Source organism: Podarcis raffonei, chromosome 2, assembly GCF_027172205.1.
Source record: "Podarcis raffonei isolate rPodRaf1 chromosome 2, rPodRaf1.pri, whole genome shotgun sequence".
NCBI lineage: Eukaryota > Metazoa > Chordata > Lepidosauria > Squamata > Lacertidae > Podarcis > Podarcis raffonei.
Window position 1 is genome coordinate 80,183,793 of NC_070603.1, and position 14,291 is coordinate 80,198,083.

At 40.1% G+C, this 14,291-nt stretch overlaps 1 protein-coding gene across 1 annotated transcript in view; it reads left to right on the forward strand.

Moving 5' to 3' along the window:
- The window catches only part of FBLN2 (fibulin 2), a 112,318-nt gene extending 99,295 nt beyond the window's left edge, over positions 1–13,023 (forward strand). The window contains exons 15-20 of the mRNA XM_053377752.1: positions 3,028–3,156; positions 4,223–4,348; positions 6,781–6,897; positions 6,996–7,124; positions 10,118–10,241; positions 11,708–13,023. Coding sequence (XP_053233727.1) covers positions 3,028–3,156; positions 4,223–4,348; positions 6,781–6,897; positions 6,996–7,124; positions 10,118–10,241; positions 11,708–12,065 — 983 coding nt within the window. The 3' untranslated portion in view covers positions 12,066–13,023. The remainder of the gene's footprint in view (positions 1–3,027; positions 3,157–4,222; positions 4,349–6,780; positions 6,898–6,995; positions 7,125–10,117; positions 10,242–11,707) is intronic.
- Positions 13,024–14,291: the final 1,268 nt, after the last annotated feature.

Consider the following 14,291-nt stretch of genomic DNA (forward strand, 5'->3'; position numbering starts at 1 on the left):
CCACAAGGCCTTGTTCTGAGGAAGAACCTCCTTCTCCTTTCTTCAGAACAAGGCAAGTGGAAGTAGCAGTGGAGACTGTAGCCATGCTGGGTGGTCGTTGTTGGTGCAGCAGCAGCAAGAGGTCTGAACAATAATGAAGCAAAGGCCCTTGGGGGGGGTGTCAGTTTTGCCATACTCACTGCCTGCAGCGGTTGTCTCATTCTGCCTCATGTGCAAGCCATCCCTGCACATTGCTCTTGGAGACATTTCCACCTCCACTGCCAAGCACGCCACTCAATCCTGTCAATCCAGACCATTGCTCAGAGGTGTCTGCTCTTTCCTGCCTCTGCCCAACCGCAATTCTTTTAGAAATTTGGCAAGTACAGAGGTCAGGCTTGTGGCACACTCAGTGAAAGCACTGCGCCCCTCTCTAGAGACAGGTAAGTGATGCACCTCTGCTTAGAGTCTGAATGTTCTACTGTGTGTTCTTTTTTTAAAAGGGAGGAGCATAAACAACAGAACCAGGAGATTTTGTGGTTCGACTTTTCTCTCCTTTTTTTCATAAGAGGCATCTTTCTGGATAATTTGCTTTCAGATTGGATTAACATATGGTAATATAAATAGATCATCTGGACAAGCCTCCACAGCAAAACTGAGTCTGTGTGGTCGCTTTCTTTTGTTTAGAAAATTCATCTTCTCAGTGATGTTCATTCTCTCTAATTCAGTAGATTGGTTAGCAGCACCTTTATCCTATATTTAATTGAAAAATACTGTAGCTATCGTGAAATATGGTGCACTTCTGACTGAATAATGTTCTGGACATAATTAAAGCCGAATGCACTGGAACACACAATTTCACAGAAGCTAATCAAAGGGCTGGACCAATGAATTAATGGCAACTAAAGTTGCTAATTTGCAGATTTAAATCTATATTAAAATTAACTTTTCATGCTTGCTGTGATACAAAGACAGAACCAAAGGGACAGTGCTTTAATGAAAAATATCCATCCTTTTCAATATTGATTCATATATTTATTTAAAACACGACATTAGATAATGGATAAAACAGGAAATATTTCTAACTGTACCCAAGTTTCCCTATGGATTTCTACACTAGAGATATTTTATTTATATCATTTATTATTTGGAACAGTTTCTAATCATGCTTCCATGCAAAATTAGATGACGCCTTTTAGTGAAGTTTACTCAATAGACATATAGGTATTGTGGCTATTGTGCCTAAAATTTGTCCTGGATTTTTAAAAACCATTCTACATCAGAATATTTTCAGCTGGCCTGCTGGTTCTTGTTGTACTTGCCTACTTTTGATGTTGCCAAGGGGTGTTTCTCTGCATCCTTTCATTCGTTCTCCAAATAATCTCTTCAATGGTCTGTGATGTCCAGCCTTTCTGGATGCAACACCTCCTGAAAACTCCATGCTGACATCTTAGGTAGTTCCTACTGTGTGCCTAACAGCAGAGGTGCCATCTCCCAAAGTACGTTGCAGGGCCTGTATTCAGTCTTAACAATTGTGGGGGGGGGGCCTCAAAACCTCCTCTGGTGTCTGCATCTATCTCATGTGTTTTGAACCTGCTACCCTGGCTTTCTGCATTTCAATTTAAACCCAGGGAAAGACATCATGAGGTGGGGCTTTTTCAGATCAGGAAGTTACATACAGCCTGGGAGGCTAAGCCTAAACTTATGCCTAGCGCAACAGTGATTACACAAAGACCTATTTTAGCTGAGGAAAAAGGAAAGGGGAAAGATGATAAGTTGTCCAGAAGCATGTGATATTAGTTATCACTGCATAAATGGTCCAAAAAGATGTCTGTGTAGCATCCAAGTTAAGGGGGTGTGGAAACCAGAAAACAATCTTAAAGAAGGAAAGCAGTCTGGCAGACCTCTGGGTACAGAAGGCCTCACAGTGTGAGGCCTTACAGTCAACATTAATATACAAATATCATTCACCAGAGATTCCAACTAAAATGTGATGGCCTTGGTTGCTTCTTAATTCTGAGTGTTAAGTACATGACTGATGTCTATCATTGAGGGTTGTTATTTGATGCTCTGGTTATGATTTCCATATACAGTCGTACCTCCTTTTGCATCCGGGATCCATTCCGGACCCCCGGACGCTCGACGAAAGGGACACTCGAAAAAGCACCGCTGTGCGCATGTGTGAAGTGCGATTTAACGCTTCTGCACGTGTGTGAGCAGCAAACCCGGAAGTAACCCATTCTGGTACTTCCGGGTTTGCCGCGGACGTTGGACGAAATGGACCCTAAACGGAGCGGACTCAAAACAAGGTACCACTGTACCCAACTATATTTGTTTGCAGGTAAATCCCTTAGTCCATTTTATAGGAAAGCTATTCAAGTGTCATTCCACCATCACTCCCTCATCTTACAGAGCTGGTAGCTGGGTGGGACTCCAGCACTTTGTAGATTCCATACATCATGGGAAATGTGTGAGTAGAGGAAATTTACTTGTAGCCTTTGGATACAACCCTCTGTGCGATCAAATCCTCAGACTGCGTGTTGTTGTCTTTTAATAGGTGAGAAGGGGAGAAAACAGATATCAATTGTGATTAAGTCAAACTATTATTGTTTGCTTAACTCGTCCATTCTCAGAAAATCCTGTTTTAATGAATCAAAGCATCACAAACCAGACAGGAGAATGTCAGATAAATGTAGATGTTATTACAATGTCAAGGGCACATCTCTTTTTATTTTGATAATCTTTTTGTTTGGAACCAACCACAGAGTGCATTCTAAGACCTTGCCAGCTGCATCCTCATTTTCATTTTGAAACACTGGCCTCTGGAAGCATAGACCTGCATGAAACCAGCTTTGGGAGATGGGGATTGCTGATCGCTAATCACTTTTCCTGCAGTGTCAGGAAAAAGTTAACCGTTCTTCTGCTCCAGGTTGACTCTCATGATGCAAGCCTCTTCATTCAGTACAGCTGCCTGCAAACTGTGATATTTGGAGAATGACCATCAGCTTGGCCCTCTGCGGTGAGAGTAATTGCTACCTTTTGCTTCTGTAGATGTTGATGAATGTCAAACTGGTGTACACCGCTGTGGCGAGGGACAGATTTGTCACAATCTACCTGGAGCTTACCGCTGTGATTGCAAGACGGGATATCAGTATGATTCATTCAGCAGGACCTGCATTGGTATGTGTGGCACAGGAGGAGATGATATTGCTGATTGATGAAACATGGACCTCAGGCCAGTGCGCAGTGCTGCCGTTTCCAGCACAATTATTAATTCCATAGCACTAGAACTCAAACAAGATAATAGAATTGCTTCTGAAACCACCTTCACTCGCAGTGAACCGCTTGTCTCTTAATCAGAAGCACTAGTGAGAATATGTTCTAATTTTATTTCAAGTATAAGCAATTGATTGGTTAAGAACTGAATTAGGAGGATTCCATAGGTGAAAAACCCTTTTGCTGTAAATATATTACAAATTGTGGACCAGAGAGTAGTTCAGTTTCTGACACAAGTATGGTTGGAGGAGAAATTCTATTTAATTCCCATTTAAAGGGAGATCTACTCAAGTCACACTTTCTGAACAGCATAGGAACTGAAATACAGCCATCCTTTGAAACTGGAACTTCTCTGAATTTTGCAATACAGTTCTCCAGCCAAGTGAGGAGTACAGAAATGAATATACTGGGGTTAAGTGTGCACATAAATCACATACAAAAATACAATACATTATGTATATATTCTGGACCCTCCTCATGTCAAATTCTATCCAATTTAATTTTCATTGGGAGGAAAATGTTTGGCAGCTGGATATGAAAATGTATGCATGCTAGTCAGGGGGGCAGGGGGACAGTGGATACTCTAAAGCTTGTGCACAGTATTTTGAAAGTGCAAATCTGCAATATCTTCTGATATTGCAAGAGTTCCTAACCATCAATCCCAAGAAACTCCAAGAACTGTAGCTCTGTGGTGCGAATAGGGGAGTCTCCTCATAATTCCCAGCACTCTTAACAAGCTACTGTTATGAAGATTCTCTGAGGGAAGTCATGATTGTTTAAAGTGACATAACACTGCTTTAAATGTATAATGCCGATTGAGCCTCTGTTACATCATATGTTAATACAAAGTAGCACACAAAGTTAGGAAAATAAAAAATGAGATCAAATCAATTAATCAATGCAGTCCTCAACATTTTTCCTGTTCTCTCTCTATATATATATATTTTTGTTTACTGTGCATTTGTGGCAGACATAAATGAATGCTGGAATTATCCTGGCCGACTCTGTCAACACTCATGTGAAAATACTCCTGGATCCTATCATTGTTCCTGTTCTACTGGCTTTCGCTTGGCATATGATGGGAAGCATTGTGAAGGTATTGGGCTAAACATCTATTTGTTAAATCTTTATTAATTTGAATTTTAAAATACCAAAACGTAACGACATTTAATACAGACACAAACCGAGAAAATGAAGAAAGAAAATAAAAAGAGGGAAAAAAGAGAAGGGAAAAAAATAATACTATAAATTTCATATATGTAAATGCTATATTATATTTACAAACTCAAAAAAAGAACAAAAACATTACTATGAATTAGCTAAAAAAGGCTTCCAAATATTTTCATTTACTATATCTATTCTTTCCTTTATAATGTACAGTCTCAAATTAACTTAATTATTTTCGTACTTCCAAACATAATATCATTTCTACCTTTTATTTACAAGAATCACTCTAGTTCTGCCAGGAGATACTTATTCTTACAATAATTTTTTAGATATTCTTTAAATATTCTCCATTCTTTATATACATTCTGTTTCGATTGATCTCTTACTCTCCCTGTCATCTTTGCTAGCTGTAGATATTCTATCATTAGGGCTTGCCACTCTGCTATTGTAGGTATTGCTTCATTTTTCCAATTTCTTGCCACTAATATTCTGGCTGCCATCGTTGCATACATGAACAATGTTTTTATATTTTTTTCCTATTTCTATTGGTAAGATGCCTAGAAGGAGTGTTTCTGGTCTTTTTTTAAAATTAAGTTTAAATATCTTTTTAAATTCATCATAAATATTGTTCCAGAAGTCTCAGATAACTATGCAGTTCCACCACATATGCAAATAAGACCCTATCTCTTTTTTACATCTCCAGCAGATAGGCGATCTATTTTTGTACATTTTTGCCAATCTTGCTGGAGTAAGGTGCCATCTATATATCATCTTCATAATATTTTCCCTGAAATTATAGCACGCCGTGAACTTGATGTCCTCCCTCCATAGTCTCTCCCATTGTTCCATATAAATATTATACCCAAGATCGTGCGCCCATCTCACCATTACTGACTTAACTTGCTCTTCTTTCACTTCCCATTCTAATAGGAGATTGTATATTCGTGAGACATATTTTCATTTATTTTTAATTAGATCTCTTTCAAATATAGATGTTTCTTTAGCAATACAGTGATACCTCTGGTTAAGTACTTAATTCGTTCCTGAGGTCCATTCTTAACCCGAAACTGTTCTTAACCTGAAGCACCACTTTAGCTAATGGGGCCTCCTGCTGCTGCTGCGCCGCTGGAGCACAATTTCTGTTCTCATGCTGAAGCAAAGGTCTTAACCCAAGGTACTATTTCTGGGTTAGCGGAGTCTGTAACCTGAAGCGTATGTAACCCGAGGTACCACTGTACCTTCTTTCCTATCCAAATTTAGTCTTTGATTTATTTGAAAATATTGGAGCCAGCTTGTCATATATTTTTTAATTTCCTCATATTTTTTCAGAGTTGTCTTGTCTTGGTTTTCCTCTAGTAATATTCTAAATGTGGTCCATTCACCTTCCATTTTCTTTTTTTTAACAGCCAAGGCTTCTGTGGGTGAGGTCCACAGGGCTATGTTTGGCTCTAAAATTCCCTTAAATTTAGCCCAGATCTTCTATAATAACTTTCTAATTATATGATTTAGAAAACCCCTAACACTAACCAACACAGATGTGTCAGATCTAGAGGGCCACAATAACCGATATGGGTGGCATGGATACCTGATATATGATAAGGTGAGGATTCACAGGGGTATTTGGCTAAACGTCTAAATCTAATTGTCTAGGTTTTGTATGTCCTGAGGCCACAAAAAATCCACAGATTCACATGTGCTTGACTGCGATTAATAAATTATTTTTATCTGTGTTGGTGAGCAGAAATGTTGCATGAACAAATACTGATGACACCAAACTTGATATTGAATGGGGCGGTTAGGAAGTTGGTTGTGTAAAAACCTATAAAGGCAATGTAAATGTATATCTGAAAGTGCATCCCATTCAAAGCAATACTCTATATCCTCCCTTGTATATACATTCAGAAATGCAACCAAATCTGGGTTTTATTTGTGCTGCTGATCAAGCAAGTGATTTTGTTGCATTATGTATGCTAGATACATAATGAAACGACTGTTATAAGAATTACTTCTACTGTTTTAGACACAGTCAGCTCAAAATGACTTCACTTTTCCTTGTTTTGTTAATTATTAAACTTTTCTTCATCAAGCATTTCCATGTGGTCATTGTTACGTGTCATTGTGAATGAAATATGTAAAAAAAAGAGAATCCAACCAGCTCAATCAACAAAAATTTTAGCTGATGAATCAAATATATCATCATGCTTCAAGACACAAGACATTTCTGCAACAGTCAATACATATTCAATAACTGTCAAAAATGGGGCTTTTCTTTAACCTTTCTGTTTTTCATTTGATAACAGACAATGACTGACATGGCAGTGGCTGGACTGATTAAATGTTATTTCTATACTTCTTATACAGATATCAATGAATGTGACAACAATCCATGCAGTCAAGAATGTGCTAATATATATGGTTCCTATCAGTGTTACTGCAGGCAAGGCTATCAATTAGCAGAAGACGGCCATTCTTGCAAAGGTATGTTTTGAACTTTCCATTGGCATTACTATTGCACGTTCCTACTGGACAGCAACTTTGTTGTCCTCACATGTCTATAAATTCTTCTTTTTCCTCAGATATTGATGAATGTGCACAAAGTGCAGGTATTCTGTGCACTTTCCGCTGCATGAATGTGCCTGGAAGCTATCAGTGTGCTTGTCCTGATCAAGGATATACTATGGCAACAAATGGAAGGACTTGTAGAGGTAAGAAGGAGATGGAAGAGCTTCAGATTCTACCTGCTCAGCCATCATGTCAAACATTCTTATTGCACTGTTTGCTGTTACTACGATTGCAATAAAAATCACAGTTAGTCCAGTTATTATTGAGGTTGCACAAGGGGGAAAAAACTTGGAAGGAAAGATAGCATTTGAAGGGGCAAGCTCTGTTTCTCTTATGTGGTTGGTTTGGGGCAAAAATACAGAAGGCTCTTTTGCTTGTTTTTCAAGTCCAAGCAGGGCTCTCATCACAATACTTCACCAGGTGGAGAGAGTTTGGCAGGGGGGAGAGATAATTTTGGACACCTTCAATGGGGGATAGGATAGCCGCCCAGTTCGCTGCCATGCCCAACACTATTTCCACTCCTCCTGGGCCACCATGCCACCCTCCTCACCAAGCTCCCAGAGCCATTTCAGAGTTGGTGTCCCTTTCGAATGTGAGCCAAGCTTGGCTTCCACCCATGATGACTGCCGACCATGTTTAATTATCCAAACTGCAGTGCCCCAGCCTATAGAACTATGAAATCTATAGACTTAGTAGATCTACAGTGCTGATATTTATAAATGAATAGAATGAGCAGCTAGTTTATTTTTTTGTTTCACAGTAATCTTGAATTACAGGAATTTATACAGGTGATAAGAAAATAGCAGTGCTAATGGTTGCATAGACACATACCACTAGCATTATTCTCATGTCCCAGGAGTGATATCATAAGCCATGTAAATAATACTCTGCTGTCTCTGAAACGAAACACCAGCATTTTTGTTTGATTTTCCTAATACAATTTGATAACAGTGGTAGCATATCAGTGCTTCTGAGATTACAGCATCAAAACTGGTGCAAGTCAAAAACAGCCTAGCTGAGGATCCTTGCATGGATTACTGGCCCAGTCACCTGGATGATATCTTAACCCCAAATTATCCTACTTTTGAAGGCAGAGTAAGATCATCATCATTCTGCCTTTTGAAGCCCATGCATGGGCATAAAAACCCAGCAGGACACCCGATGGTCATGAACCTGAGTCACGTAGCTGCTTCCCAGATTTTGGGGAGATACTGGCTACATGATTTATCCATGTTGGATTTTCAGCACAGGAAGCCTATTTAAACAATAAGCTCCAAAGATCTTAGACATGAGATGGGTGAGCTCGCTTCCACACCATGGGGAGAACGTAGGAAAAAAATATTTTTGTATCGGGGACATATTCGCCTATGAGTCATTCCACCCCCTTCCTTCCATTTCATTCATGGCCTTTTTATAGTTGAGTGAATTCAAGCTGATCTGTTTGAACTGGCATGCTGGAGTTTTATGTTATGGATCATTGTTTTCAAAGCTATGTGGTAAAGCTTCAGACAGCCAAGATGGAGAAGTAAATCTTTTTGCAACATCGGGTTCCATATGGAAACAATTTAACCTTTTCACCTAGTTTTAAGAAACAGTGAGGAGGGGGCTTAATTTACTTTAATTTTCTTTGACTTCCTATTAAATTTTTTGCCCTTTGGGCTTTTAAACCAAGCCACGCTCCATGCAAGAGCAATTTTTGACCCTCCGGGAAGGCTATGGTATTTCTTTAAGAGGCTGCCTCCTGCATGACAACGGGCAAATTTCACCACAGGATTTTGCCACATGGTTTGTCTGTTAACATTTATTTTATTTGCAAACCTCTGAATGCTGTCTAGACATCTGAGAGTTTTCTGTGTGGCTACACACAGTCCTCAGCCAGTTTCCCCCCTCCCTCCTTGAACTGGATCCATCGCATCTGGTATCCCATATCTTCGGAACCGCAATTGAACATTTTGTCATCTTATTGTTCAAAAAAACCGTTATTGTGCTCAGTAACAAAAGGAGTCTTTCATTCTGATCTTAAGCACATTTTGTGGAAATAAACTTCTCTGAATGCAGGGGAAATACAGGAAGTCTGCAATCTTTTTTTTTTAAGCTTAATGCAACTATAAGTGCAGAAGAAGGTTCTGTTGCTGGTTTTGTTTTTTTAGTAACGTGTCCTAATAAGATGATAATCAAGTCCAAATCTGCATATGTTAATTTATTCTTTTATCTTCCTACTTGTATGAAAAAATACTGATTATTGGTTCTCCCAATAATTGTTATTGCAGTGTACAAAGAGTACACAGGTGTACAGGCCAAATATCAACTTAAATATAAGTATCCCAGCAGATGCCTACTGAGTGATATACAAATACTGTCACACACCATTTGCATAGCCTTGCTAAGGGCCAACCAATGAGAGAGGGCTATTGGCTTCATGCTGTGCTTGTGAGCTCCCTGGGGTCTTCCAACTGGCCACTGCTGGAATCAGATTGCTAGACTTTAGATGAACCCAAGCTTGTGTGATCCAACTGGGCTTTTCTCATATTCCTGTTGCAAAACATCCAAAAGTGTAGCATCCAGAGTGTCACCCTGGAGGCTGTTTGTGTGCAGAAGTGGTGAGGTTGGCATCGATTCCCCACCACATAACTGTTGTACTGTCCATAACTGTTGTACTGTTGTGTGGAAGAAGCAAAGCTTTGAGTCTAAGGCTGAGGTCCTGTGCATGCTCACTTGGTCTTAAGCCTTACTGATCTCAGGAGGTCTTACCACCATAAACATGCACAGCATTCAGATGCCTGAGTCAGCACTCTAAAGCTGCAGTTGTGTGCTCAATTACTTGGGATCAAGCCTGTTTAGATCACTTAGACTTCTCTGTAAGCATGACAGGTTTCCCTACTGGTGGTTAGTATTTTCCCAAGAAGCAGATGTACTTGAACCTTAAAAATGGTTACATCAAAGCAAATTTAATGCACTCTCTGCTGCTCTTAGTATAAAGTAGCACAGCAATAGTTCCCATACCTACTCTGCTCATGTGAGTGATATTTCTTGCATAGTTTTGGAATAAAGCTGCATCTTGTGATTTGGAATAAGGCTGCAACTACACTGTTTTGTGAATATGGTACATGATCTTTCTTATGTGCTTCACTCCCAGATATTGATGAATGTGCAATGGGAACCCACAATTGTTCCTCAACCGAATCTTGCTACAATGTTCAGGGCAGCTTCCGGTGTCTTTTGTTTGAGTGCCCAGCGAACTACAGAAAAGTGTCTGAAATGTAAGTCCAGTAAGAAAGCCACTAAATCAGATGATATTTATAAAGTTCTCCTCAGTAGCTATATCTTAGAGAGTTTGTTGAACCCCTACTGTCCCTGGCCAAAAGCATAAAACAGATGCAAAAAGAGATGAATGAGCGAGTTTGGGGTGTACTTTGGACCCCTCCTCTTGAAAGCTCTCGTACCAAAATGTTTGCCTACAAACATTTCATCATGACCTAATTTAATTTTAATTACTTTTACAGCGTGCAGAAGTGTGGTAATTGGCACTAGTTGACACAAGAATGGAAACAGAAGAAAATAATGACTTTTTAAAAAGGGGATTCCAGAGCCTCCTTTCGAAAGGAAAATCACCATTAACTGCAGATAATAAGATAATAAAATTAGTTTTTACTGGACCAATTTCTTTTAATTGCAATTTTTTTCAACAGCTCAGTGGTTTGCTGGTAGTTTGGTTTCTTTTTTAAAAAAACTGTATATCCTGAATTCTCCCCCCCCCCCAAAAAAAATATCAAAGTGGCTTGCAACACTAAAATATACAAACATAAATTGCATTAAACATCCATCAGAACATACCAAAATTATTAAAACAAAAAATGAAAATCACCAAAAACAGTAAATCGTATACCCCACACCCAAATTATGAACTCTGACAATCAAGGCAGGCCTGGTCCCTCATCTCTCTGGAGCAGGGGGTGCTGCAAGGGAAGGGAGAATGGGTGATCATGATCTCTCCCTCTCTGCCACCACTAGATTTTCTACAACAGCGCAGAGTTGAAAAACCATGTCATACCAATATAGGAAGAGGCCTGTTAGATCTAGTCCAGAATACTGTTCTTGCAGTGGCTAACCCAATGCCTATGGGAAGCCTGAAAGCAGGACATAACAGCAGCACAATGTCAAGGTGTTTCCCTGGCAGAAGTGCATCCACTACAGTCATCTGGAGGTTCTGCTTGAGAATTTGCAGAGCTGTCAGGCTTGTGGGTCCTGGGACATTTGAGGTGACTTAGCATAAGGCAGCTCTTTATCCTCGATCTGCACTGCTTTAAATGAAAGCAGAAAAGGCACTCCTGGGCTGCCTTTGTAAGCATGACTCTCTGGGATTTTGTATATAGCCTGATCAGAGCAGTGCACTTTGATGGTTCACAGATTCCTTTTGCAGGCAAACGGCACAGTACGATTTTGTCTGTTTTCCTCTATGTGCTCATTGTGGTGCTTCCAGAGGGGGCTTTCAGGGTTCATGATCTTTTGATACTTGGCTGTTATGCTGACAATTGCATCAGTGTAAAGAGTGTTGTAAAAGAAGAGCGAGCAGCTGTTAATTGCACAAAGTTTGCAGCTCTGTGGTGCATCTGCCTAACACATGAGAGAGGTTTTTCTGGGACTTTGTAAATTGCCCAGATGTGTATCTTTTCGAATCACAGTTTCTGCAGCACTAACTATTTCCCTTTTCTCCCCTCTCTCCTAGGAGATGCGAGCGTATCAACTGCTTTAACTATGTGGACTGCCAAAACACTCCTTTGCGAATTACTTACTATCAGCTTAACTTCCAAACTAACATTGTCATCCCCGCGCATATTTTCCGAATTGGTCCCTCGCCTGCTTATGCTGGAGACAACATAATCCTCACAATCAACAAAGGAAATGAAGAGAACTACTTCAGCACCAGGAAGCTTAATTCCTACACAGGCATTGTCTACCTTCAGCGGCAAGTGAAGGAACCCAAAGACTTTTTGTTAGATGTTGAAATGAAGCTTTGGCGTCAAGGAACCTACACAACCTTCCTGGCTAAAATTTACATCTTTATCTCTTCTCATGCCTACTGAGGCATATGTACTCTCATGGGAGTTTATTGGTGCTATCGCCTTTGTGTTTTCTACCAAAGCTTATTATGATGCCTAGTTATAGATTTTTAAAATAATAATCATTTCCCCCCTTATTATTTTTCTAAAAACATCTTTGTTTTTTGTAAAATTAACTTAAAACAAATTACCCGTTTCTCTTATAACTCTGGATTTTTAACTGAGCAGAAGAAGGCATTGTGGTTTAAAGCAAATATATATGTACAGTATTTACATGATGCTTTAAAATCTTCTATTGGTATATTCTATTGTGACAACTTCAGAATGAGTTGCTGGGGGGAGACAATCTATCCAAACTTAAGCACTTAAAGGTCCTGTTGATTTCCCAGAGAATTAATCATGCGGCCACTGAAATTAGTTTGACTTTGTGCTTAAGTACAGTTGGATTGGGCTGGTTAGCAGGCAGGACATCAGTCCCTGCCCATGGCAATGTCTGATGGAAGTGATCTCTTTCCACCTGCTGAGCTTCTTCCAGTGCAGCTTTTAAAAAGACCCGAAGTCCTTAAAGTCTCTTTAATATATTCACACTTATTTACATGTAATATACAAAGAGAGTTCACTATGCTTGGACTGCCTTGCAAAAAAATGCTGCGTTCTGACATGCCAGCAAATCAGATGGGGACATGTTAGTCTCGCCCCTCCTTATGCAATTGCCTGCTCAGTAACTTTAGCTGCCTTGTTTTCTTCCTCCAGGCAGGAGGAAGACAAAAGGTTAATATGAGAACTAATGCACAGCACAGCAAGCTCTCCTTATAGAGTTACATGTATTTTCAGCTTTGGAGGACAAGAGGTGGAAATCCAAAGGGTTGGATGAAATCCAGCCTCCTTAGGCACTTGGGTCTTGTCCAGTGTCCAGGAAGCTTGAACAATTTTTTTTTGGGAGGGGAGAGCGGGTCAAATCCAATGTTCATCATACTCAGAATAACCCTAACCCTAAGTCCATTGATTTCATTGGATGTGCGCTGAGTATGACAACCAGCAAAATTGTAACCACGTCTACTCAGAAATAAATCCTATTGAATTAAATGGGGATTGCTCCCAGGCAATGCTTACATGCATTCTCTTATGGTGCCATGGAATTACACCTTCTGGTATATCAGAGGTACTGCACCAGTAGTGCCAGATCATTGTCACACTTTACATGGGAATTGCAATTGCTGAGGGCATACCACCCACTGTACCCATCATGGGAAATACATATAGCCAGTGTCAGCACACTGTACTCACAGGCAAATGCTGCAGGCCTGTTGCTTCTGATCTCTGCCTCTTCGTTGGGCTGGGTATGAATTTTTCTTCTCCTTGGTCCTGCGTGCCACACAGCCACAGCAAATCAGCAAGGGAGACATCCTTTCAATCCACAGGTGAGCAGCCTTTGGCCACCTCCTATACAGATAGGCCCATCCTCTTTCTCTCTGCAGTGGAGAAAAGATTGCTGTTGCTGCACTGCTATTTACAGCATGGGGATAGCGATCTTAGCTGCATCAGGATTGCTGGGATGTGGGAAATCGAAGCCCGCTGAAACCTGGAGCCAGTGTTTACATGTCTGAGGACATGCAGCAATCACGTTTGCTATGTGGGGCAGCTTTTAAATGTGCAAGCTGTGGTGCTAGAGTAGGAGTGGGGAACCTCTGGCCTCCCAGATGTTCTTGGGCTGCAGCTCCCTAGCAAGCATTGTCAGTGGCCAGAGATCATGGGAGCTGTAGTTCAGCATCATCTGGAGGGCCAAGGATTCCACACTTCTATATTAGGTAACATTCAGGCTGACACCATATCCACAATTGCCTGGAATCAATGGGATTTACGTCTTATTAGACATGCATAGTGCTGTCAGTCACTTACTATTAGATGTCTTTTCTTTTTTGTCCTCATAATTTATGTTTACTTATCTGCAAACACAGATCCCTTATAACGAAAGAACACAATTTGGGTGGCAGTTAATCCATGCTTACACTTAAACAAAGCTTAATAATTTTCAGATCCAATGGAAGAGAGGGCTGGGTTGTGCTTTCTTGCTGAAATTGACATTGCAGTTTGCATTACTTGCCTGGTTTTGTATTTAAATTCAGTACTGAAGGTGCCCATTCTTTTTGGGGAACATACAAGATGTATTATATTTTTTAAGGAAATGCCAAAGATGAAGCATGACAGACCAAAGATGCAAAACCGTTGTTAACACCTTATTGAATGTCA